This window comes from Populus alba, chromosome 4 (assembly GCF_005239225.2).
Source record: "Populus alba chromosome 4, ASM523922v2, whole genome shotgun sequence".
NCBI lineage: Eukaryota > Viridiplantae > Streptophyta > Magnoliopsida > Malpighiales > Salicaceae > Populus > Populus alba.
Window position 1 is genome coordinate 549262 of NC_133287.1, and position 27177 is coordinate 576438.

At 33.9% G+C, this 27177-nt stretch overlaps 2 protein-coding genes and 1 long non-coding RNA gene across 4 annotated transcripts; 2 read left to right on the forward strand and 1 right to left on the reverse strand.

The window, feature by feature from the left end:
• Window positions 1-6410: 6410 nt before the first annotated feature.
• Window positions 6411-11037, forward strand: LOC118050903 (calcium permeable stress-gated cation channel 1). Its single transcript, XM_035061372.2, has 12 exons — window positions 6411-6772; window positions 7065-7399; window positions 7501-7659; window positions 7768-7903; window positions 8161-8262; window positions 8376-8495; window positions 8609-8689; window positions 8898-9238; window positions 9320-9565; window positions 9656-9980; window positions 10050-10283; window positions 10731-11037. The coding sequence occupies exons 2-12, from the start codon at window positions 7086-7088 to the stop codon at window positions 10998-11000; spliced, it is 2328 nt and encodes a 775-aa protein (XP_034917263.1). The 5' UTR covers window positions 6411-6772; window positions 7065-7085; the 3' UTR covers window positions 11001-11037.
• Window positions 11038-12564: 1527 nt separating this feature from the next.
• On the forward strand, window positions 12565-25049 carry LOC118050884 (lysine-specific demethylase JMJ26). Of its 2 annotated transcripts, XR_012169712.1 has the most exons (14): window positions 12565-12826; window positions 13401-14528; window positions 14659-14771; window positions 14875-14974; window positions 15173-15305; window positions 15405-15459; window positions 15557-16253; window positions 16465-16794; window positions 17460-17882; window positions 17965-18037; window positions 18137-18222; window positions 24411-24530; window positions 24633-24770; window positions 24810-25049. XR_012169712.1 is itself a non-coding variant. In XM_035061353.2 (13 exons), exons 2-13 carry the CDS (start codon window positions 13410-13412, stop codon window positions 24705-24707), a joined length of 3324 nt encoding a protein of 1107 aa, XP_034917244.1. In that variant the 5' UTR covers window positions 12566-12826; window positions 13401-13409; the 3' UTR covers window positions 24708-25049. The 2 variants fall into 2 exon arrangements, 1 of the variants encoding a protein (XP_034917244.1); XM_035061353.2 differs by having other exon boundaries at window positions 12566-12826; window positions 24633-25049.
• LOC118050885 (uncharacterized) lies at window positions 19901-27100 on the reverse strand. The gene is made up of 3 exons (XR_012169713.1): window positions 26995-27100; window positions 22724-24929; window positions 19901-22620 (listed from the first exon to the last, which is right to left on the reverse strand). It is a non-coding gene; the product is annotated as an uncharacterized lncRNA (long non-coding RNA).
• Between the last annotated feature and the right edge of the window lie 77 nt (window positions 27101-27177).

The following is a 27177-nucleotide window of genomic DNA, read 5'->3' on the forward strand; positions in this document are numbered from 1 at the left end:
CTCATAGCTTGGGCCATTCCATACCTAGTTTCGTTGCCCTGTGATATGGTACAAGTGCCACCCTCCTACATTACTACATGGGCCATGGCACTTGTTCATAGGCATACGGGCTCCCTGCACAAGGGCAATCTACTTTCTACTTCCTTCACTCTTCAAACATACTGGGGCAAGTCATTTTTCCATCCAAGACGTATCCCAATTCTCAAATGGACAATGACTGTAAAAAGGTCAACTTGTCTCCTACTTCAGCCCCAAGGCACCACCGGACTGTAGCGTGGAGGGTTTTCTCAGGGTTTCTCCCTTTTATTTATTGTTTTTGATGATGTTTCAAAAATTTCAATTGTTTAAGAATAATATTTATGGGCACTTTAGCGTGGAGGGTTTTCCCGGGGTTTCTACCTATTATTTATTGTTTTTTATGATGTTTTAAGAAATTCAATAGTTTAAAAATAATATTTATATGTTGGATAATTAATTAATCACTTAGTTTTAATAATCTACTCCACTTTCTTTAGCCAAAATAGGTATAGCTTGCCAAAACAGGTGTAGTTTGATGTGAAAATCTAAGCACCTATAAAAGGTCTTTATGATAAATTGTCCCTATAATAGATCATGAGACTCTTATATATTTAAGTAAGTATATTTAGAAAGAGAGACAGTGCAATTATATTTTAAAGAGAAATGTTATGAAAATATATATGCGATAAAGAATAAAGATTGTAAACTCTTTATCTGGATGGTTCAGGTGATGTTTATAGCCCTTGAAACTTATTTTTTTTTGCTGCAGTTGAGGGATTAGAGAGTCATTCCACCTTACAAATTAATTTTGTATTGTGAGTTGTATTTCACCTAATTTACCCAAGATACCACATCCACACACCTTTCTTCTACTGAATTTATTAAGCAAAAAGATGGAGACGTTGTAGGCTACAAGATATTTTTTATATACCTAACAATGTAGGTGGAGTAGGATCCAAGCAAAAATGACTTGGGGAGACAAGCATAGGGTGTTGCGTGGGGAGACAAGCGCCAAATGAGGAGAGCCAAAAATGAAGCCTAGGCTTAGTAAAAAAATTCCAAGGGTTAAATGTTGGGCCTGCCATAAGTCCAAACTTAAACAATGCCTTAGATTGGGTCTAGTAGAGCGCTGAGCCCAGGAAAGGTCGGGCCCAGGGCCTACAGAGGGTTGGGTTTGGGAGGGGTGTTAAGTCTAAGAAGGTTAAGGCTAGTAAGTTGGCATGTCCATTGTGGGTGGGCTTAGTTAGGGTGTCAACCCCACGAGGGTTGAACTTGGTAGGGTGGCAGGTCCATAGTTTAGGCCTAGTATGGTGTCATACCTATAATGTTTGAGCTTGAGGCCTATAAGGGTTTGGCCTCATATGGTGCCAGGCTTATGGTATTTGGGTTGATATGGTGCTAGTCTTATAAGGGGTCTGTTAAGGTGCCAAACCCAATGTGATATTCCTAATAAATATAGGTTTATTATTAGCTTTCAAGTTTTTGTGATATAGAATACGCTAAGATTTAATTACCTAATATCTTGGACAAGATGGTGATCTTTTTTCTCATATGAGAAGAGGGATGGAAACCCCAGGGTAATGTACTGGAGAACTTGTATGTAGGATCATGCACCATGTTTGAAAGAAATTTTAAATGCATAGAGAAGATCAATAGAGGAACTCATACTTAAATTTTTTTTTTTCTAAAAGGCTAAGGAGAGTGAATTTATGACAATGTTCATACTTGGAAAAATAATTTAAAAGACAGAGGCAACGGACCCATGCAGGAGGAGCTTATACTTAAAGAATTTATAAAGGGTGAAGGGGAGTGAACCCATGGTGACACCTATACTTAACTAAGATGTGAAGATTACGGCCTCATTAAAGAGGAGCCTGCACTTAATTTTTTTTTAAGAGACTATAGGTTCCATACTCATATTTTAAAAAAAAATTAAGAGGTTGAGGGGAACTTGTGGTGACACCTATACTTAGAAAAATTTCAAAGGGATGGAGAGAAGTGAACCTATAACGATGCTCATATTTAGAAAAAAAATTCTAAGAGGCACGTGAGATGGACCAATGAATAACGATCCTATACTTAAAAAATTTCTAAGATGCCAAGAGGATCAAACCCATGATGACACTCATACTTAGAAAAAATTATAAGAGGCGGAGGGGATGAACTTATAGAGAAGAAGCTTATACTTAGAAAAATTTCTAAAGGGTGAAAAGGAACAAACTTTTAACGAGGCCCATATTTAAAAAAAATTTCTTAGAAATAGAGGGGATGAACCCATGAAGGAGGAGCCTAAACTTATTCTAAAAGGTTATGGGTTTCATGCCTATACTTGAAAGATTTTTAAGAGGCTGAGATGAACAAACCCATGGTGATGCCCACACTTAGAAAAAAATTCTAAGAGACGAAGATGACGAACCTATGAAAGAGTAGCCTATACTTAAAAATATTTCTAAGGGGTGAAAGGAAACGAACTTCTGACAATGCACATACTTAAAAATATTTCTAAAAAGCGGAGGAGATAAACTTATGAAGAAGGAGCCTAAACTTATAAAATTTCTAAAAGGCTATGAGTTCCATGCTAATACTTAGAAAAATTTCTAAGAGGCTAAGGGGACCCATGATAATATCCATACTTAGAAAAACTTATAAAAGACAGAGGGAACAGACCTATAAAGAAAAAGCCTATACTTAGATAATTTTTAAGAGGCTATGAGTTTCATGCCTATACTTAAAAAAATTTCTAAGAGGTTAAGGGAAACTCATGGCTACGCCTATATTTAGAAAAAATTTAAGAGGCAGAAGAGAATGAACTCATAACAATGTTTATCCTTAAAAAAGTTTATAAGGGGAAGAGAGAACGGATCCATGATAGAGGTGCCTATATTTCAAAAATTACTAAACTGTTATGAGTTCCTTGCCCACACTTAGAAAATTTTCTAAAAGGATGAGGGAAACTCATTGCTACATCCATAGAAAATTTTCTAAAAGGTTGGGGGAATAAACCTATAGAGACACCTATACTTAGAAAATTTTCTAAGGATTGAAGAGGACATACCCATGACAAAGAGCTTATACTTCAAAAAAACTATAAGACGTAAAGGGGACGAACTAATGGAGAAAGAGCCTATACTTATAACATTTCTAAAAGGTTGAGGGGAACCCACAACGACACCTATACTTAGAAAAAAATATAAGAGGTGGAGGGGATGGACCTATAAAAGAGGAGCCTATAGTTAAAAAAAATAATTCCAAGAGACCGAAATGAACCTACACTTAGAAAAATTTCTAAGAGGGTGAGGGTTCTACATCCGTGCTTAGAAAAATTACTATGATGCTAAGAGAAACTTATATTGGGTCATTCCCTATAATAGTATAAGGTTCGAATGCCCCATTCTGATATGAGATCTTATTTGAGAATTGTAGGCTATAGTGATTTGTAAGGCATTGAACCTCCTATTAGATAATGATCGCATGTGGGAGGTCTGGTTTTTTTTTTTTATATAGTGATGCGTGAGGCATAATAGCCCTCCACTAGAAAGTTGTTGCATTTAAGTGTAAGAGGTATATTACATATCTTCCTAGTGATGACATGAGATGTAAGCACTCCTCACTAAAAAGTGGCTAATGGAGTATGACAGGCCTAGTGGACTCCGTAACGATGATGTAATGCATGAGAGCCTCTACTAGAAAGTTATCATACTAGAGAGAGGGGGGCATGTGGCCGCCCTAATAATGGTATGCGGTTCAGAAGCCCTTCATTGGAGAGAAGTCATACCAGAGAGTGGGAGATCCAAGATTATCTTTGAAGATTATGTGAGGCTGGAGAACCTTACTAGAGAGTTGTGCTAGTCCAAGATTGCATTAGAAAGGAAAAAGATCCAAGATCAATCCTTAGAGATTTTATAAAGCTCAAGAGCCTTATTAAAGAGTCGTGATAGTCTAAGACTACATTGAAGAGGTGAGAGATCCAATAGTAATCCCTGAAGATTTTGTGAGGTCTATGAGCCCCACTAGAGAGTTATGCCACTCCAAGACTACATTGGAAAATGAGAGGCATATGACTGCTCCTAGAGATGGCTCGAGGCCTAAAAGCTTCATTGGAGAGTCGTGCCAGTCCAAGATCACACAAGAGAGTGGAAGGCTTTGTAGCAGTTACTAAAAACAGTGTGAGGTTCAAAAGCTCTACTAGAGAGTTGTGTCGGTCCAAGACTGTATTTGATAATGGGAGATCTTTGGTCATCCCTGGAGATAATATAAGACCTGAGAACCCCACTAAAAAGTCGTGTTAGTTCGAGACTGCACTAGAGAGTAAGAGGCTCGTGGTTGTCTCTAGAGATAGCATGAGGTTCGTAAGCCCTACTAGAAAGTTGTGCCAATCCAAGATTGTATTGAAGATTTTCTATTGAGGATTGTGTATCCTGAAATGACCCATTTGGAGTTTGGCGTGTAATGGTAGGATCAGTAATTGATGACCATTATGTAGTATCTATAAGGAGTTGATCTAGAGTACTAACTATATGTATGGGTATCACAATGGCTCGAGATCTTTGGAAAGACTTAGTGAGTGTGGAGTTAAAATACTTGCTTGAAGGTTACTCTGCCTAGAGTCATCCGAGTAGTGCAATTACCTACTGGAGCTCGGAGTGGCCAGGGGCAATGGTGCCGGGGTTAAGCGCGTTACCACATGTGCCAAAACTTATTGGGGTGACAAGGTTTGATTTTTCTCCTAGGTTACCAATATGACTTAAGTAAAGACTTGTACCTGGTTGATGAGTTGTTGAAGATATGGTTGGGTAAAAGTCCCCGTGATGGCAATAATATGTAAATTTATCATGTCTTTTGACCCATGTGTGTTTTAGGTATGTCCTATGGATGACCTAGAAATGCAAAAAAACAAGTTTTAGAAAGAAACCGATGGTTTTTTTTTTTTTTTTATCAATTTTCCGCAAAAAGACGCTAATTGATGATGTATAAAAAAAATCCTAAATAGCTTAGGAATAAGGTTTATGTGTTTGATGAAACCAATCACTTGGTCCTATAAATCTACTCAACTCTTCAAACCTAGAATAACTAAAAAATGTGTAGTTTGATGTGGGAAGCCAAATGCTTGCAAAAGGTCCCTTATGGTAGGTTATGAGACTCTCAGATGCTTAAGTAAGTATCGTTGGAAGGAGAGAGAGTGCAATGATATTTTAAAGATGCTCTAAAAATATGTATGCAGTTGATAATGAATATTGTAAACCCTTACCTTAGTGGTTTAAGGTGTATTTATAGTCCATGAACCTTATTCTTTTACTATAATAAAGAGATTAAAGAGCCATTCCACCCTTATAAATTAATTTTATATTGTGAGTTATGTTTATCCAAGACACCACAACCATACAATTATATTCCCTGAATTTATTTAGCTAAGAGATAGAGACGTTGTAAGCCATCAAAGACTTTTGTGCACCTAACAATGTTGGTGCAGTACAATCAAAGCTAAAATGGGTGCAACATGAGGAGCCGAGCAAGGAACGCTAGACGCATAGCCTGAGATCACTAAAAAATCCCAAGGGTTAGGTGTTGGCCTAGGCCATAATTAAATCAAAGTCCAAACAATACACTAGATTAGGTTTGGTAGAGGACCGAGCTTAAAAAGGGTCATGTCACGGAGCCATAGAGAGTTGGGCCTTGTAAGGCGAAGGGCCTAGAAGGGTTGGGCCTGGTTAGGGTGCCATGTCCATAGAAGTTAAGCCTAGTAAGGGTATCAAGCTTACTTACGGGTTAGGCTGGTAAATGGCCAACTCAATGTGATAATTCTTGATAAATCATGATCTACCAGTTTTATAGGTCATTTACAAATGTGTTTCATCATTTCATAAATACGTGTGTTCTCATGCATCAAATTGATGTGTCAAGCGAACCTTAAAGAGTAAGAATTTAAAATGTTAAACGATAAATTTTTGGTCAATACACCTTTTTATCTCAGTTAGCGTTCACGTCCCCTTTCTAGTTCGAACTTAGTTTCAAAGAATTTATAATGCTGGAAACTAAGAAACTAGCTTGATTTTAGCACTTAAATGCAATCCAACACAACCTTGTGACAAAATACAACAAGGAAAAACTTTCTTTTTGAAGAGTAGCTAAGAAACTTAATTGTTGGCCAAGTGTTACTTAGATGGGAAATCATCAACCTTTTGCAATTGAAGACTGATAAGAAATCTCAACCATAGTTCATGAATTGATCTTTACTCATCTCCAATTCTTTCACCAGAAGTCAAAAGGACAAACCGAAACTTCCACATACCAACCCACTTTCCATTTTTGGACCCTTGTAACAAAGTGCAGAAATGGAGAGGTAGAGAAGAATGAAATGGCTAAGGAAAGAAGGAGAGACTTTAAAATTTTGAATTACCGTTATCTGTGACCGTTGCAAGAATTGTAAAGCCACGTGTTGGCCATAGGTAGAGCGAGTTAGTTATTTTCTCTTTCTGCCACAATTAGCTATGCCAGGATTTTGACAGGAATTCCTCATTGTATTAAGCATTTTTTGCCAAATTTTGAAATCTGATATTCATCATCTTCTCTCTTTATCGTCCAGCCTGCTCTTCTCTTTAATCCTTCTCTGTCAATGTCTTGTCAGCACCTTCAGCTTCATTGATTTTTCCATATTTGGCTTCCTGTTGACCTCACAAAGATTGATTCTTCACTGGAATCTCTCTTTGTAGGTTCTATCAATATCCATCTGCCACAAGTGGTCTCAATAAGAAAAGTATGGTTTCTTTTTTTGTTTTGTATGTATGTTTTTGGGTTCTAATATGTGAAATGTTTGTTAAATTTTGACCCCAGACGGAAAAAGTTGTTGAATTTGGAGATTAGATTTTTTATTAGGATTGGTTTAAACTTGAATGTTTGTTTCGCAAATATAAGAACACAAAAAAAGATGATCTTTCTGGGACTTGTTCTTGAAAAAAGTTGTGAACTTGGATGTAAAAGAACGTTTGATGTTTCCGTTGCGTTTTCATTGAAATGGTAACATGTTTCCAATTTTTTTGTTTTCTTAGGTTTCTTTGTTGAAGGTATAAATGGCAACGCTCGAAGATATAGGGGTTTCAGCAGCTATAAATCTACTAAGTGCATTAATTTTCCTATTTCTATTTGCAATTTTGAGGCTGCAACCTTTCAATGATAGGGTTTACTTTCCGAAATGGTATCTCAAGGGCTTAAGAAACAGTCCCTCGCGGTCAAGGGCATTGGTCAGTAGGTTTGTGAATTTAGACTGCAGATCATACATTCAGTTCTTAAATTGGATGCCTCAAGCACTGAAAATGCCAGAGCCTGAGCTTATTGATCACGCAGGATTGGATTCTGCGGTTTACTTGCGCATTTACTTGATGGGGTAATGATGTTGTTCTGGTCAATGCTAATGTTTTCCATTTGTCAATCTTTCTGTTTCCATGCTTCCTTGTTGACAGAAGAGTATGTGCTGTACTTATGCAGACTTAAGATTTTTGTCCCTATAACTATCCTTGCTTGGGTTGTCCTGGTACCAGTTAATTACACTAATGATACTTTAGAGGCAGAGAAGATGGCGACCAATGTGACTGCTAGTGACATCGACAAGCTTTCGATTTCAAATATTCCACTTAAATCACAAAGGTATGAAGCCATCTTTCATTTCCAATGTAACTGTCTTTTGACTCGTTCATAGAGTTCTCTTCTTTTGCTTCTGCAAGTAAACCACATAGCAAAAGTCCTGCCTTGCAGATTCTGGGCTCATATAGTGATGGCTTATGCATTTACTTTTTGGACTTGCTATGTACTACTGAAGGAGTACGAGAAAGTTGCATCAATGAGGTTGCAATTTCTTTACTCAGAAAGACGTCGTCCAGATCAATTCACAGTAAGATTGGAATGTTTCCCTTATTAATTTATTTGCTTTTTTTAACTTTATTTTTTCCCCTAAATCTTGAGTTTGTTCCAGTCTCCATTTAAGTAAATAAATGCCGTTAGTGAAATATTTTCAAGTTGGGGAGGGATTCTTGCCCCGAAAACGAAAAAACAATCGGGCAGGGATTGTTTGTCTCGCCTTGCTTAATGTTCTAGTACAAATTCTAGTTTTATCCTTTGAAGCTTGTATGATTGATTTGGTCTTCACAGGTCCTAGTTAGGAATGTACCTCCAGATCCAGATGAATCTGTTAGTGAGCTTGTGGAGCACTTTTTTCTGGTGAATCATCCAGATCATTATCTCACTCACCAGGTATGTTATATATATATATGAGAGAGAGAGAGAGAGAGAGAGCTACCATGAAGTTGATTGATTGAGAATTTTCACTTTGTTAATAGTTTTAGAATACAAAAATTCTAATGCAGGTGGTGTGCAATGCTAATAATCTAGCCAGCTTGGTGAAGAAGAATGAAGGTCTGCAGAACTGGCTTGACTACTACCGCTTCAAGTATTCTAGAAATCGATCACAGAGGCCTCAGACGAAGGTACTTCTCATAATGCAATCTGATATACCTGTTTCATGTTTAAATCCACCGCCTATTGCCTTTTCTGAAACCTGATTTTGGTTTTGACCTAAATTTTTACCCTGCTGTTTCAGACTGGCTTTCTTGGTCTCTGGGGGGCAAAAGTAGATGCAATTGATTATTACATATCGGAGATTGAGAAACTGTCGAAAGAAGTAAGTCCCTATCTTCAATTTCTTATCTAAATTAATGATTCAGAAAGTTCAAGCTGTTTAGTTGTTTTTCTGAGCATATAAACCCGGCTACCTACTACAAAAATGCAAGGTTAAGAAGTTTATGAGTTGCTTATGAGCTTCTCATTTCCCATTACTTTTTGCATCACCACTCTAATTTAGTGTCATGGATGGTTCTGCTATTATCCAGATATCAGAAGAAAGGGAAAAGGTTTTAAATGATCCGAATTGTATCATGCCTGCCGCATTCGTTTCGTTCAAGACTCGATGGGGGGCAGCAGTTTGTGCACAAACTCAACAATCAAGAAATCCAACTTTGTGGTTAACAGAGTGGGCTCCCGAGCCACGCGATGTATATTGGCCAAACCTAGCCATTCCATATGTGTCGCTCTCAGTTAGAAGGCTGATAACTGGAGTTTCATTCTTTTTTCTTGCCTTCTTTTTCATGATCCCTATTGCATTTGTTCAATCTCTAGCAAGTATTGAGGGAATTGAGAAAAGCCTTCCCTTTTTGAAGCCTGTTATTGAAGTGTGAGTTTTCTTTCATCTCAAAGCCTCATCACTTAGTTACAAGATTCCCTCCAACACATTACCGATTGTTGTTTCATACAGAGAATTTATCAAATCAGTTGTCCAGGGATTTCTACCTGGGATTGCGCTAAAGCTCTTTCTTATCTTACTTCCGACGCTATTGATGATGATGTCTAAGTTTGAAGGCCTGACATCTCTATCATCTTTGGAAAGGAGATCAGCAATGAGATACTACATTTTCATCATTATCAATGTGTTCCTCGGAAGCATACTCACCGGGGCTGCGTTCGAACAGCTAGATTCTTTTATCAAGCAGTCTGCCAGCGAGTACGTTTTTCTCACAGTTTTATTCATGCAATTTAATTCAGTGAAGAGCTTCATTTTTTCATGTGTTTCTTGCACGTTTCCTCTGTGCAGAATTCCTAAAACAATTGGCGTAGCTATTCCAATGAAGGCAACTTTCTTCATAACCTATATAATGGTTGATGGATGGGCTGGAATAGCTGGAGAAGTTCTAATGTTGAAACCATTGATAATTTACCACTTGAAGAATTTCTTTTTGGTGAAGACTGAAAAGGATAGGAAAGAAGCGATGGATGCAGGCAGTCTTGGCTTCAACACCGGCGAACCCCGTATACAGCTATACTTTCTGCTGGGGCTTGTATACGCACCGGTCACACCTATTCTCCTTCCATTCATAGTTATGTTCTTCGGCTTCGCTTATGTGGTGTACCGTCATCAGGTAGAGATTCGATCCTTTTGGTTATAACACGTTCAATCTGCAGACTGTTTATGTTCATATTCTCTGCAGATCATAAATGTTTACAACCAAGAGTATGAAAGCGGCGCCGCATTCTGGCCTGCTGTCCATGGGCGTGTTCTTACTGCATTAGTAATCGCACAGCTGCTTATGATGGGACTGTTGAGCACAAAGCAAGCTTCCACCTCAACACCATTTCTCATTGCTCTTCCTGTCCTCACTCTATGGTTCCATGTCTTCTGCAACGGCCGCTATAAATCTGCGTTTGTCAAATATCCATTACAGGTGTGTGGCTGCTCCGATTTACCTGCACAATTCTCATCATTTCTTATATCAATCTGAAAGTATTTTATAAAAAATGATGTCAAGATAGAGTTACCTAACGTCTATGTTCTTGACTAAATTCTTGACAGTTGATAATGTCAAGAATTTAGTTTTTCTGCCATGATGCTTGTCAATGGTCACTAGCTTACCCCAGCTAGTTCGAGGTTAAAGTTTTGCTGTTGTTGATGCTTGTCAAATGAATAACAAAACAATATTTTATAATTCACTAAAGGCTTGGGCTTCTAAACTAAACATTTCTTTGATCATCTTACAAGTTCTAATCTGATTACTACCACTGCTCTATCCAGTAAAAAAAAGGAACACAGGTTTTCAAGTCCAAAAGTTTTCCCTTGTTAAAAGTTGATAGAGCACCATTCTTCCTTCAAACTTTTGAATTCTGGTTTTCAGGAAGCAATGATGAAAGATAGCCTGGAACGAGCAAGTTCTCCAAACTTCAATTTCAAATCCTACCTCGAGAAAGCATATGTGCATCCAGTTTTCAAAGGAGATGGCAACGATGATGATTATGAACAGTATCTGAGTGAAAACCAGGAAGCTGATGCTGAGAATGTGTTAGTGCCTACAAGACGCCACTCTCAAAGAAATTCACCAGCAGAAAGCCGAGCAGCTTCACCTGCTTTATCCGAGGAAGTTCAGGGCGTAGAGCATCGAGTGTGACACTTGCTTGCAGCTTACATCTCATAAATGCTTGTTCTACAGTGGGCAAAGGAAGAAGGGCTAGCTGAAAAATTCTCACAGGAAATCAACAAGTTTTCGATTTTGTGGCAATGAATGGCACTTCAATCTTCAAACACAAGTGTAGATTTATATACATATATATAAAATCACGTGAATTTATTTTTATTTATCATTCGGGTTTCAGGTCTCCTATTTTTTTTTTCCATTAAATGTTTTTATTTCTATAATTTTTAATAATTATTTTTTTTAGTTTTTTCAATATTAAATTTCACATTAAAGATCACAGCTTTCTATTTATAAAAAAATGTCATTAATAATTTAAAACTCGATGTGTGTTTGACGGTAATTTTTGTATTTACAATTTGAAAATTAATACAAATTAAAAAAAAAAAGCTATAAATTGTAGAGTTTTCTTAATAAGTTTAGAAAACGAAATTCAAGTGTGACCCATACAAGAAAATTATGATTGGAGCACAATGCAGTTTCAACAACAATTCACCTCGTGAACCCTTAATAAAAAAACTGGAAGTACAAATGAAACATTTAATTAAAAAGAAAAAAAAAAAATATAGATACAAATTAAAAACAATAACAAAAGTAGATTCTTAACTAAATTCTCAAGAGAAGATTTTTAGTGGTACCCACAAAAAAATTGTGGCGTGCTAATTAACTAAGAAAGCGTTTTAACGATTGTTTTTTAAAGTGTTTTTTAGTTTAAAAATATATTAAAATAATATTTATTTTATTTTTAAAATATTATTTTTGATTTCAATACATCAAAACATTTCAATAACACAAAAAAAATATTAATTTAAAATAAAAAATTTATTTTTTTAAAAAAAATATGGTGCCACCACAACAAAAAATGTTAAATATTTTTAAAACTATGGTTAAATTAAAACATAATTTCAACAACATTGTTGTTGGGCCACAATAACCCTTAACCAAAAAATTGAATTACAAACAAAAAATTTAACTAAAAAGAAAAATAAATAAATAATGAGGTATATAGATTCAAATTTTAATAAAAAAAAATAACAAAAGTAGAAATACTTGAGTAGAAAATTTGTACAAGTACAATCCCTCAAATTTTCATTACCTCCCCTTTGCATTGGTAGACTTACCTTATATAATAATAATTCAATTCAGAAAAGGAAAATCTGATGCACAATTACCCAAAACTATGAAAAACCTCGAAAAGTCCATCTTCCCTTCTAATCTTTATTACCAAAATCTCATCAACATGAACATATAACACAAACAATTATAAACAATTTCATCACTTTTAACCATATATTAAAACATTGTTTGGTATTATATTTACACTCTTTTTTTTTTACAAAAATTTCAAAGTAAGTTTGTATTATATTTTTGTAGTTGATTTTGAATTATTTTGATATCATTACATTGAAAACATTAAAGAAACATATGAAAATGCTTCAATTTAATCAAATATATTAATATTGTTTATTTATGAGGTATTAGAGGTCCTAAATAGTGAAGTCAAGTCAGGAAAGAGAAGGGAAAAGGAAATAGACAAAAACAGTGTGCGTTAACAGAATTGAGAATGAATCAATGGGTTTTATTTTTATTTTTTTTTGTCGTTTTCTTTAACTAGTTAGAGAAAGAAGAGAGCAGCAGAGATTTGCTTCTCTTCTTGTCTTCATCTCTATCACCCCTATATATATAAAAAAAATCAAACACATTGTTTTCCTCTCTCCCTCCTTCCAAACACTCTCGTTCTCTAACACGTTCACCTAACAATACTAAAGTCATCATGTTTTTTATTTTTTACTTGTGATCAGGTTAGTTTCAAAATTCTATGTGTTTCTATGTTTTGTATGGCTGGTTTTCTGCTGATCAGAGGATTATGGATATCTAATTTTTTTTATTGCATTAGATTAATTATGGGTTTTGATTGAATTTATGTTTGCTTATGCAATTGTGTGTTTCTATGATTTCAGTTTTACTAATATTTAATTTTTTTAATGTTTTTGTTTATGGGTTTTTTTTTTTTTAATGATGTTTTAGCTGACTTGACTCTAAGTCAGGTCAATACAGCTGTTTTTTTATTTCTGTCTGTTACTGTGAATTTGGCCCAGTTCTTTCTTTTTCTTTTTGTTCATAGCTAATTTTGTGTGTGTGATAAAAAACGATAGAAAAATTTTAATTTTTGCAATGTGGGGATTGTTTTCTTTTGATGGGGTTTTTGTTTAATGTGAAAAGAAGTGAGATTTTTAGATTTTGGCACTGGTGCTTGGTTAAAGGTTGATGGCTTTGTGTGTTTGGTATTGTTAGCAGTGACAGACAATGGCTGCTGTGATTGCCAAGAGGTGCTAGGTTAAAGGTTGATGGTTTTTTGTGTTTGATGTTGTGCAGTGACAGACAATGGCTGCTATGATTGCTAAGTCTCGAATTAATAGGGGTGGTGGTAATAAAATTAGGAGATTTCAAGGAGCTGGTTTGAAGTTTTCATGCCGTGAAACAAGGGAAAGAGCTAAGAAAACCCTGGAAAATAGATTCAATGAGGTAGTAGCATCGAAGGCGAGAAGGAAGATTTCATGTAAGAAAGTGGAGGTAATTCAATTGTCATCAGACAGTGATGGTGATGATGATGATGACTGGTCGCCCCGAAGGAGAGAGAAGGCTTTGAATAGGAAACTGATATTAGCCCCAGAAAGTGATCTTTCTGAGAGTGATCACCAGTGCTCGCCTTCGGAAAGAAGGAAAACTTTGTCTGAGCAAATTAAGGCACCCCCAGATATTGAATTGTCAAATACTGATGATGAGCAGTTTCTGGGAGCAAGAAGGAAAGCTTCATATGAGAAAATTAAGGCAGCCTCTGAAATTGGATCGTTGAAAAATGATGATCAGTGGTGTTCAGGAACAAGAAGGAAAGCTTCATCTAAGAAAATTAAGCCAGCCTCAGAAATTGGATTGTTGAAAAGTGATGATCAACAGTGCATGGGAACAAGAAGGAAAGCTTCATCCAAGAAAATTATGTTAGCTCAAGATTTTGGATTTTCGGAGAGTGATGGTAAGTTGCCTCCAATGAGATTTGAAACCTCATCTAAGAAAATTAAGTCAGCTTCAGAAATTGAGTTGTTGAAGAGTGATGATGAGTGGTCACCGCGAGTGAGGAGAAAATCTTCATCTAAAAAAGTGAAGCCAGTTACGGTATCTGAGTTTTTGCAGAGTAATGTGGTCCCGAAGGGGCAGCAGAGCGGTTTAAACAAGCGTAGTAGAAGTAGTTCTGTAGGTGTAGATTTTGAGGGTGATTCAGAAGAGGATCTGTTAGAAGCAATTTGTGTTGTAAAAATGAGAGAGCGAAAACGAACTAGAAATTCAGGTAGGGATATAAATGAGAGAAGTCTGAAGGAGGCTAGAGAGAAAAATATAGGTTCTGTGAATTCTTCCTCATCTTCTTCAGCATCAGCTTCTTCTAGCTCATCAGTTTCAAAACGTGATGGTTATTGCAATGGTGTGTCTGCAGTGAGAAATGTGAAGGTATCGCATCGCATCCCTTTCAATTTGTTTTGGTGCTGCACTGAGTTATGCTTTCAGTAGCCATCTGTTAGAGAGAGTGGCCCCTGTTATACTGCATTTCATTTATGCTGGTTTTTCTTGCTTCAAACAGGTCAAAGGACAAGTAATCAAAAGATGTCACCAGTGCATGAAAAAAGAAAGAATAGTTGTTGTCCTATGTAAGAAATGTAATAGAGTGTACTGCATACAGTGCATCAAGCAATGGTAAATTTTCTAATACAAATAATATTTTCCAACGTGATTTGTTTTGTCTAGATGAACTTAGATATCCTTTTGTTTCTTCTATCATCTCATTTGGTGTATATAGGTATCCTGAGATGACAGAAGGGCAATTTGCAAAACGATGCCCATTTTGTCGTAAAAAATGCAATTGCACGGTGTGTTTGCACTCAAGCGGGTTGATTAAGGTTGGTCCTGTGCTCATGTCCCTCTTTGCTTGTGATCTGTGAGGACATTTAAAGTTAAAAAGAAAAAAAAAGAAGCGAAAGCTGCATAATGTTAAATACTTGACATATCAGCAGTTGGAGGAGTATTTTTATTGCTGAAATTTACGTTGGATGTTTTTCACTCTTTCCTAAGTAGTTCATCATGTTTCTTGTCTCCAGACATCAAAAAGGGATATCACCAACAGTGAAAAGGTTCAGCATCTGCATTATTTGATCAAATTGCTGCTTCCTTTTCTGGAACAAATCTGTGATGAACAAACTGAAGAAATGCAGATTGAGGCCGGCATTCGAGGTATCCTCTGTTTCTATGACAGAATTTGATGTGATCAAATGAGTTCTTCTGTTAAACTTCTTTTTGCTGATAGCTTTTTGATGTGCTTGTGGCAACCAGGTTCCCCTTTTGATATAGCTGAGAACTTTTGCTACAGTGATGAGCGTGTATATTGGTATGCGCCTTTTACCACTGAACAAGTAATTACCTTTTGATTTTAGTCAGTCAATTAAAGTTCATTCACTGCATTTCTTTTGGGGATTGTGGAGCAGCAATCACTGCGCCACTTCTATCATCGACTTTCATCGCAGCTGTCCAAAATGTTCTTATGAACTGTGCCTTAGTTGTTGTCGAGAAATTCGTAAGGGAAGCCTTTCAAGACGTGCTGAAAAGAAGTTTTGGTATGTTGATAGAGGCTCTGGTTATATGCATGGTGGAGATCCACTACCTTGTCATTCCCAAAATCATTATGACCACATTGAGCCTCTAGTTCTGTCATGGAATGCCAATGAAGATGGTAGCATTTCTTGCCCTCCAAATGAAATGGGTGGTTGTGGTGGCTGTGCATTAGAGCTAAAGCATATCCTTCCACCAAGACAGGTTGCGGAGTTGAAAAGGAAGGCAGCAGAATTATTAAAAATTTGTGGCACTGAACAGGTAAGTTTGATGTGCAAGTGCAATGAAACAGGGAAAGGACTGTTAAGAAGAGCAGCGTTTAGGGAAGGATCTGAGGACAATTACTTGTATTGTCCTGCTTCAAAGGATATTCTTGAGGATGAAAAACTTTTTCACTTCCAAAAGCACTGGGCTAAAGGTGAGCCAGTTATAGTTCGTGTTGTTCTTGAGGAGACAACTCATTTGAGCTGGGAGCCGATGGTCATGTGGCGTGCACTATGTGAAAATGTGGATTCAGATATTAGTTCAAAGATGTCTGAAGTGAAGGCTATTGATTGTTTGGCATGTTGCGAGGTTAAGCTCCACTATCCTTCCCTGCACCTATTTTTCAGCCAGGAACGCTTGTCAAAGCCATTTGGATGACATAATGAGCAAAATAATCTGTTTTGCTTTATGAGTGATGGAAAAGAAATATGTTCCGCACATCTACTTTCTGAATTTCTTACTCTAAACTTGTTATATTTTACTTTTACTCACAGAATGCTGACTTTGTAAGAATATTCAGGTGGAGATTAATACCCGACAGTTTTTTAAAGGCTATATGGAAGGGAGAACATATCATAACTTTTGGCCTGAGATGCTTAAGCTGAAGGACTGGCCTCCATCTGATAAATTTGAAAAAATTTTACCACGCCATTGTGATGAGTTTATCAGAGCACTGCCATTTCAAGAATACAGTGATCCAAATGCTGGAATCCTGAATGTTGCTGCGAAGTTTCCTGAAGAAAAGCTGAAACCAGACTTGGGTCCAAAAACTTATATTGCATATGGTACAAGAGAAGAGCTTGGAAGAGGGGACTCGGTGACCAAGCTTCACTGTGATATGTCAGATGCGGTACATTTTATTTTGTGTAGGAAAAGATGGTTATTTGAATGATGAGCAATTCCGTGTGCCAAAAACTGTTATTTATCTAATCTCAAATTTCTGATTAGTATATGCATCCTGATGTCCAAGAATAAATTTAAGTAGGCGCCTACAGTTCCAAGCAAATTTGTCCTCTTATCACATAAATCACAGGAATCGATAGGTTTGCCAGTTTAAATTATATTATATTCCTTTCAGTTTAAGATGAGATAGCAGAATTTGCCTTTTGGTTGTAGAATGTGCTGCTTACTTGGGAGCATCAGGTTCTTTATTAGGCAAAGAAAACTGCTGGTCCAAGTATTTGACTTTGTGTGCATCAGCTAAAGTCATTCGTATCTTTATTGCAATATTGTGCTTTGAATTGCATTTCTGTGCTGATGTCTCAAATGTCTACTATCGAACAAAAATATTCCCTTTCAATTTTCATACCAACTTTCTATGAATTTGTGTTCCAAATTTGCATAAGGGCAGCAATTTAGAGTTTTACTGGAGCAAGCTTTGAGCTCTGAAGGTGCTTGGCATTCAATAGGCCAGAACTTGGAATGCAGTGATTGTTCATAATACAACATTTATACTTGTTGATTTCTTGTCATACTTTTTTTTTTAATGAAGGGAAAAATTGTTCTCTGATGCAGGTGAATATTTTGACACAAACTGCTGAAGTACTATTAAGTGAAGCACAACGCTCTGCCATTGAGCAGTTGAAAATGAAGCACAGGGAACAGGATGAGAAGGAACATTTAGAAAAAGACAAGGTAGACAATCCTCACATTGAACTTGATCAGGGAAATGATCGTTTGAAAGAAGAGATTGATGTCTCAGAAATTAGAGGGTCCCAGCCGCACCCCTCTGAAATTAATGAAAAACTAAAGAACTCTGAAGATGTGTTAAGAGGAGCTGCACTTTCTGGTTTACCCTCAGAAGGGGAGACAGCGGACACAGCAGGTGGTGGCGCTTTGTGGGACATTTTCAGGAGGGAGGATGTTCCCAAGTTGGAGGAATATCTTAGAAAACACTTCAAAGAATTCAGGCACACTTTCTGTGCCCCCGTAGAACAGGTATGTTCTATGGTTCTCTGTCTCTTTTTTTTCCAGCCTTGTTCGTTGTCATTGGTACCGAAAATTAACTGGTTACAAGTAGGTCGATCATCCAATTCATGACCAAAGTTTCTATTTAAATTTGGAGCATAAAAGGAAATTGAAGGAGGAATTCGGTGAGTAATTGTAAAACACTGGTTTTATTTGCTTTTGACGTTTTAGGTCTAATGTATTCTGTATAGTTTGTTAATCACTTTGATTCGTTTACACGCCAGGAGTTGAAGCCTGGACATTTGAACAAAGAGTTGGAGAGGCTGTATTCATACCCGCTGGATGCCCACACCAAGTTAGGAATCTTCAGGTGCGTCCTTAGACTCCATTTTCCTCCTTCAAATATGTATAGGTTTTGTTATTAACTATAAACTGAAAAAGAAATGGTTTTACTATCACTTATCTTACAACATACTATTCATTTGAGTGGTGATTTGCTTTTTGTCAAAATCATCCTTCAACATTAGGTTAGGTTGAATGAGAATTAAACTTTATAATTTATTTTGATTTGTTTTTTATAAAGTTATTATAGTCTCATAACTTAAATCCCGGATTTAATATCTTAACTTGAGTTGACTAAAGTCAATTTAATATATTATTTTAATATTAAAAAAAGATATCATCTTTATTTTTTTTTTTTTGTTAAATTATATTTTTATAGATTGTAGAAGTTGTTTTTGGCCTCGTAAAGTCAACCGGTTTATATAAGGTCAACCCTCACACGATTTAAATTTTTTTTGGTAGGAAAAAACATTAGCAACATCTAAATATATTTTTTTGTTTAAGAAAAATTTGACCCTACCCACATCATTGTACGGGTCAATGATCTAGCTATAAACTAAGAGAGGATAGGGTTTTATTGTACCCCTCCTCACAAAGAGCTATTTATTGAAATAATGTTTTGCTTTATTTTTTTTCTTTGCTTTGATTTTATTTTTTCAATCAATTTTTTTAATTTTCTTTTAATATTATATTAGTTTTTATTAAATTATCACACTTTCATGACATGGATTGTAGGTTTAGCTGGTTAACCCGGTTGACTCGGGTTTTTTTCTTTTTAATTAACTTTTCTTTTGTAATTTCATCTTTTTGATTGAGAATTAGACTTCATGATTTGTTTTGTTTACTTTCTATTATGTTATTTTGACCTTATGCCCCGAGAATAGTACTTAACGGATAAATTGACTCAGATTGTTTTTAGTGTTGTTTTTAATTGTTTTTTTTTTTAATTTTATCATTTAACACTAGGTTAATTGAGAACTGAACTTTATAATCTGTTTTGATTTGTTTTCTATTAAGATATCTTGATTTTATGATCAAGATCATGAGTTTTGTATATTTAATCCTAGTTAAATCAGGTCATTTCTCTATTCTTTTTATAAGAGTTTATCTCAATCTCATGATCTTGATCATGGGTTTTTAAACATTAGATTTGTTTTTTATTAGGTTATCTATGTCTCATGATTCGGATCACGAATTTGACTGTTTAACCCAATGGATTTAGTCTAGTTTTTTTTTTTTTTCATTTCATTTATTATTTTGTTTGATTATGAATTAAGTTTTATGATTTGTCAATTTTTTTTATTATGTTATGTCATCCTCATGACTCGGTACTTAACGAGTTAATCTAGGTTAACTTGATTTATTTTTTTGTTATTTTTTAATTAAAATTTTTATAAATTTCATCGTTCATTATTGGTCTAACAAGTGGGATTAAGAATTGAGTTTTATAAATTATTTTGATTTGCTCTTTACGAGGCTATCTCAATCCCATGATTGTGTGTTATGATGCTGCAATGTGGGTTTTTTTTTTTTTTTAAAAAAATAATTTTTAAATGGTTATATTAACATATTAAACAATCGGTGAACATTTAAAAAATATATTAATTTAATAATTTTTAAATATATTTTTAAAACATGTATTCAAATATTTTCTAATTTTCCTTCTCAACATGCCTTTTTTTTATATAATAAAAAATTAGGTTGAGAATAAAAATCTAACTGGGTTGCGTAGGCTACCATACTGTATTGCAAGAATCATCTACAAATATTCTTTGAGTCTGGATGATAATTCTTAACTATAGCCTTTCACAAATTCCCATAATAATAGTTACATAGCCTAATTTAGACAAATTTATCTTCTAATTGTTTTATAAAAAAGAAAAATCCTTCGCCAAAAGTTGAAAAAAGCTTACAAACAGTCTGACTCTTGTTAAATTTTTAAAAATGTCTTCATTCTTTCCTTGTTTTTTTTTTTTGTTTATTCACATGGGTGTCCGAACTAGCTTGCATCTCGACTAATCTCACGAGCCCTAAAGTTAACGATCATGTAAACCTCAAGTGGTCATCATATTAACAACCATAAGGCTCGAACCTGAGACTATAGGGAAAATAAATCCTTTAGTCCCAAGCCCTTAGCATGAGCAGAGGGAACAATTTCTTTATTAGGATGAATATGATGTTCAAACTCAAAGGCTTCAATGATTTTAGTTTCTTTTTTAAAAACCAACCACCAAACTTTGATGAGGATAATGAAGATGATATTGAAGTAGAAGATCTAAATGCAATTTTCTTGGTTTGTGATGACTATAAGAAGAAACCAAATTAGATGTTGATCTATAAGTGATTTGATGAATCATGTTGTGAAGGATATGGTTCTTATGTGCTTGAGGAGGATTTTGAAATTGATAAGGTTAAAGTTGATGTTCTTGTACTTCAGATAAAAATTAAGAAGAGGATTTTCAAATCTTCTCTTAACTGTAAGATTGGTTTTATTATTAGGGAGATTGAGCATGTTGTTAATAGATATGATGTTTCTAATGGTAAAGCTGAGCACGTAACTTGTTGGAAACTTTTAATTGGACATCCATGAGATTGATACAAAGGTGTTAAGAACACACAATGAAATGGATCACACATAAAAGAATGTTGATGGTGGATTACAATTTCTGACTAGGGTATGAACTTAAAACGAGTTCTAACTTGATGAGACTGAATATCAGCTCTTTTGGGAAAATAAATATTTTCCTTATTAATTTTATGGTTTTTTTATTTTATTTTTTGTTGTGTATTATTATGGTTTTTTTTTTCTATTTCAAAGGAATAATTTTCCTATTTTTTTCAATTAAGTTTTATTGGGATTTCCTAGTTTTTTCTATATAAGGGATTGTAATAGTCTTTTAGCAAGTGAAAATTTTTATGAATAAAAATTAAGTAGTTTAGGAGTCTCCCCATGTTTATTATATATTTTTAAGGGTTTTGACTTGTAACAAACCTATTATTTTTTATTCCAGCTCGTGTCATTAAAACTCTTGGTATGTGATTTATTTTCTCCACCACTCCAAACTCCACATTGTAATGATCCAATTATCTTCTTACACCAAAAATAAACATTCGCTTGTGTTAATGATACAAAAACAATAATTGTTCCTGATAAAACAAGAAAAGCCAAAATTGATCGAGTACAATGGAATTGACTGCGTTGAAAGAGGCTTGTTCAACCAAGAGGATTAAAGAAACAATTAATTAGCTGACCAAGCAGTCAAGAGTTACGATCAAGCAACCAAGAGTTACGATTGATCATGGGAAAGCGATCGATTACAAGAGTTTGAACGCGTACAAAGAACTAGAAAGCTTAATTCTATTCGAAGTAAAAGTCCTTACCAAAATAACTAATTAAAAGTCACATATTAGTTTATATTAGGATTCAATAAAGCTTTCTTATATGATATCAATATCTGTATAAATTAGAGTTATATTTTTTAGATACGAATCAAAGTTTGTACAAGCTTTTCATTTATTCTCTTACACCTGTTTTCTACCATATACTTGTTGGTGGACAACACAAATAACTTTTTCAGGGTTCGAGGTTCGGAATCCTTACATTTTGTATGATTTTGCGGGCTTGCTACGTGCTTTCCTCCAAGATTAAGTTTTTAATTATAGCTTCTCCTCGGTGAAATGAAGAAACATAATTCAAATAGCATAATTGAACCAAAAGTATTTGGACCTTGACTTGAGTGTACCATACTCTCCAACTTAACAAAGTTTGGATGACAAAAATTGTTACGAAGACTTGGTCTCCCAAATCATTGTTATACTAGACATATTGACAAAATTTGTTGGAACCTATATATCTACATGTAGGTCCACTAAAATTTTGTGTCTACTAACATTATCATTACATGTTCATAAAATTAGTCTTAAGCATTTCACACAACCAATTAGGTAAACCAAACAAAATTAATGTTTTTTTAATTGTGGAGAACTTGGTTTTATGTTTAGTTTTTCAAGAAATGGAAGAAATAAGTAACTAAGTCGTCAAGAAAACCATCAATTAGTAAAAATGAGAAATTTTAAACATATCAATTGGCAAATTCATAGGTTTATTTCCTATTAGATGCATGTCAATGAGACCTTCCAATAAATCTATTGAGATTGGTTCTATTAATAAAATCTCATCATCCATACATTACAAATTGATGTGGTATATTCAAAAATCATAACATATCAATGATGATGATATATGCATCATGGAAAGAAAAAATTAAATTCATCAAATTTAAAGAAATAATAACTTAAGAAAAAAAATGGTTGAAAACCAACATACCATAAAATACTGAGCTCGGTTATCTATGAACTGCTACATCTCTTTTTGGTGGTGATCACTCCGCATATGCATTTCAACAGAAAGCTTTATTAGGCTTGGCTAACGTCCAAAAATCGTAACATACAAGATACACATGTTGTCAATTAAATATATTTATAAAAAACAACTAATAAAAAATGAATGTAATAAAAAAAAATCCTACCATCCGCTTCGCATGTGAAACAAACAGAATAGAGTCGTCGGTGTGTGTGGTAATGAAATTGTGAACAAGCCGATTTTGATTTTCCGCATTGGAATGTGATTGTCACGTGAAACACACGGACATCACGTGCTAAATATATTTGCTGGAGCTCAAAACATCATTCAACTTCTCAGCGTCAACATCAATAAAAATATTCGTGTCGATGTAAAAAATTAAATTTTCTTCTAAGTCATTAGACAAAGCAGCTCGATATAGATTAAATAACTCACCAAGTTGAAAGACATCATTTCCCACAATTAATTTACTATGACAATTAATTATGTCATAATCAGCCTCACTTAACCCATGATATGACTTGATGATGAACATTATGCAACAAATGATAATTTAGTATGATTTATGTAATTATCTTATAACGATTCGTTAGAATTTTTCAAAAGATAAAAAAAATCTAGTCGTATTTGCATTAAGTTCTTCATTTACTATTGAACATTGACCATTATGACCCTGATTTATTCTCATTGCATCTATAGCTATATTCTTATAAGGATCATTATTGTCATCTACAACTTTATATACATTGTTTGAACTAGAAGTTGACTTAACTATCATTTCTATCATAGTATTGTGAGGAACATATGATTCTTTGTGTGCATACCAACATGGGTATTTCTCCATGATTTTTTTTTTAGAAGATGAAACATTACAACATCTGGATCGAGAAACTTTTTATTTTTGCAACTTTTGCATGGATATCTAATACTCATTCCCCTAATATTTCTTGAGTTAGATAGTGTGTAATTAATAAAACCTTTAACCCATTACAATAATAGATCCTTTGCAACCTTTGGGTGAATCTCTGTATATCCATAAATGATCATCCATTATTTATATCAAATCTATATAAAATAATAATGACATGTTAATTTATACAAGGAAAAGCTATAAAAAAAGTAAACATTCAAATAATATATATACACACACACACACATTGCAAAAATATGAAAAAAAAAAAAAATTTATTGAGTTCAAATTAAAAAATCTTACTTTAAAGTGAAGAATCCTTAATTAAATTTGAATCATAACCAAATATTCACAAACTGAGTATTGTAATAACTAGATCTGATGTGAGAGATTAAATTGTGTTGAGATTAGAGGTGGTTTTTGTTGCATAAAAAAAATACATAAAAAAAATATAAAAGAGGAGGGTTGATCACTAGATCATAAATGAAATATTACCGACAAAATTACTTCGTCAATAACTCCATCACTTATTCTAGTGGTAAAAATATCATGTCATCGTGTAAATACCCTTCATAATTCCCTTGGCATATGCCAAGGGAATTTTTTCATTGGTATAATTACAGACGTACTTTACCATTGTGTTAATTCTATCTGTAAAAATTACATGTCATTATATTATTTGACTTTTTTTTTCCATTTTTTATTTTCTCACTGCAATTCTCTTGGTATATACTAAGAGAATTTTTCTGTCGATGTTTACGGATGAATACAAGAATGAGAAATTATATTGATAAAGGTCATTGTAATATACTGATAAAAAAATTTCACCAGTATTTTTGTTTATATTTATCAATTTTATAATAGTAGATTGACAAGAAATTGCTGCATATTTTTTATTGCATTGTTGAACAATGTCTGAATTGCTTATGTTTTATCCATGCAGTCTTGTACTAAAGTTGCTGTAGATTTCGTCTCTCCTGAAAATATAAAGGAATGCCTCCGGTTAACTGAAGAGTTCCGACGACTTCCGATGAACCACAGAGCTAGAGAAGATAAACTTGAGGTAACTTCTTTCCTGAAACATATTTTGCATGGATTCCATTTAAATAACTTAGCTTCCATGAGTAACGTGGCTTTCTTCTTCCCTTTCATCAATGTGTAACAGATAAAGAAAATGATAATTTATGCAATTGATAAAGCCATTATAGACTTGCAAGAGCTAATGGAATCCCAGCGATGAGGATTTTCTACCTGTTTCGAACAGGCAGGTTTACGACACACATACAGCAGCCATCTCCAACAGGCAAGCAAACAACACACATACAGCAGCCATCTCCAACAGGCAAGCAAACAACACACATACAGCAGCCATTTCAATTTATTTTTTTTTTTCTTTCCAGATTTCCATGGAAACATTGCCAAGATTCAAGACCAATGACTCCAGGGAGTGTTTGGCTAATATCTTGAAATACAAAAGACAAAGATAGTAAAGACAGAAGAGATATGTTTCTTTATATCTTTTATTTTAAAAATATAAAACTTTATATAAAAATTGTTTCAGAAATAAATTTTATTTTATATATTTTTTTTACGTTTCTTGAATTGAATATATTTATATCTTTTTTCATATGATTTTTATTTCAACACCTCAAATTTGTTTGAGAGGTGCTAGCTAAACAATAATTTCAAGTGACGCTTCTTTTTTTTGAAAGTTCAAGATTTAATAGCCATCTAATAAAGAATAAAAACCAAATTTACTTCAATGTAGACTAAGTTCTTATGTTAGCAACCAATGATTTTAGAAAATAGAAGATGCATTTATTAATTGGAAAAAAAATTATTTTCTTGAAAATACATATTTTTTATTATAATTCATTTAATTTCTTATATCGATTTCTTTCAATTTTAAGTATAAGTCAAGGAATATCCTAATTATATGAGGTTGAATTAATCAGTATCTCAAAACAAAAGGGACAAATATAGAAAAAATAGAGAGATTTGACACAAATATGATATATTGAAATAGTTTTATAATAAATTTATATATGAAAACATTCGTATTTGTTTAGGAGTGTGGTTTCAATTATTTTTTGAAATGCTTTTCGTGCTGAAATGTATCAAAATTATATATTTTTTTATTTTTAAAAAATTATTTTTGAGATCAGCGCATCAAAATGATCTAAAACATACAAATAATAATAATTTTTAGCAAAAAAAATTGAATTTTAATGGAACGAGGTTTGCACCATATCCCCAAGCGCCCTTGAATACTCTGAAATTATTGATATAATGGTGTCCCCCATAACTATAATTGCCACAATAACCAAACCATAGTTTTAGAGTTGGAACCGGGCCGGGTTTATAAAAAAATAATAGTTAAAAACCTAGCTGACCCGATTAACACGACAGGTTGACCTACTTGACCTGACAAGATCCGGTGGCAACCTATTAACTATTTTTTTTACTTTTTATCAAAACGATATTGTTTTGATTTAAAAAAAAAAAAAATTGAGGTCAACTCGGTCAAAACTTAGTGACCCAATCAAAACCTATGACGCAGACTTTTGGTTAAGTCGACCACTAAACCGGATTTAAAAACACTGAACCAAATAACCATTTTATAACACAATCCACATTTGTACAAGATTCAAAAAAAAAAAACCCTCTTTAAACATTAAACTTGAGGTTCAAATATTTCGAAAACAATTTCACTTTTTAAAACCCATTCATGTTTGAGTAAAACCCAAAAGCAAAAGATCTAGTATTGAGTGGAGTATAAATATTGTTTTACATGACTTGAAATAAATAAATAATTTAATTTTAAAAAAAAAAATTGATATATATCTAACTAATTAAGTACAATATAGTTATAAATCATAATGTTCAAGTTCAAGTCATAGATATCCTATAAGTATCCAAAACTCAATTGGATAAAACTTTATATATAAAAAAATCGCACCCAATCAAGTTTAAATTCTTGCATAAATGGTAGAAAACTTGATCAATGAATATTCATTATCATCCAAGACCCGTTAACTATAACGCTCCAAAGTAGCAAGATTCATTGTAAACTTCTTCTAACTATATATACTTGAACATAATGACCTACCAAGCTTAAGAATCTCCTATGGACGGATCTATCTAGCAATCCATGTGACTTAAACATAGAGTGTAAATCCTCCTCATTAATTTTGAGATGTTTGGAGTTTGATGGTTAGAGGGTATAATTCTTTTATAGCCATCAAAATCCAAACTTCAAACTTATACCAAGCTAGAGGTTTGGATTTATTCTTGGTGTGCTTGGATTCAATCATGATCTTTCACCAACAAAAGCTAGAATATATTTTTTTTAAAATAATATTAGTCATAATTACATTAAAAGAAAATTTATTTTTTTTCATATGTAAACCTAAAACTTAAATTATTAAGAATAGAATGATTACAAAATAAAAGAACAAATTCAACTATGAAGAATAAAAATTTAATATTTAAGAAATTTGATTTTCTCATTTAAAGAATGAACTCACCTTATATTAGCAAAATCCCAATCTTTTTCAACCTTTGCAAACTCAATGAAACTAATTCTTCAATATTGACAAAGAGCTTCAGAAACAACCTCAAGCTGCCTCCATGTTCAAGAGTAGTTGTGGTTGAGGAGTCTTATGACTCTTATTTATACTCCAATAATGGATCCACTAGGGTTTCCCTAT

Bases quoted from the DNA above. Each gene is read 5' to 3' on its own strand.
- LOC118050903 (XM_035061372.2), top strand. From the start codon at position 7,086: ATGGCAACGCTCGAAGATATAGGGGTTTCAGCAGCTATAAATCTACTA. The intron at 7,660-7,767 runs GTATGAAGCCAT...CCTGCCTTGCAG, and splicing joins ATTCCACTTAAATCACAAAG to ATTCTGGGCTCATATAGTGA. The intron at 8,263-8,375 runs GTATGTTATATA...ATTCTAATGCAG, and splicing joins ATCATTATCTCACTCACCAG to GTGGTGTGCAATGCTAATAA.
- LOC118050884 (XM_035061353.2), top strand. From the start codon at position 13,410: ATGGCTGCTATGATTGCTAAGTCTCGAATTAATAGGGGTGGTGGTAAT. The intron at 14,975-15,172 runs GTTGGTCCTGTG...TCTTGTCTCCAG, and splicing joins ACTCAAGCGGGTTGATTAAG to ACATCAAAAAGGGATATCAC. The intron at 18,038-18,136 runs GTGAGTAATTGT...TTTACACGCCAG, and splicing joins GAAATTGAAGGAGGAATTCG to GAGTTGAAGCCTGGACATTT.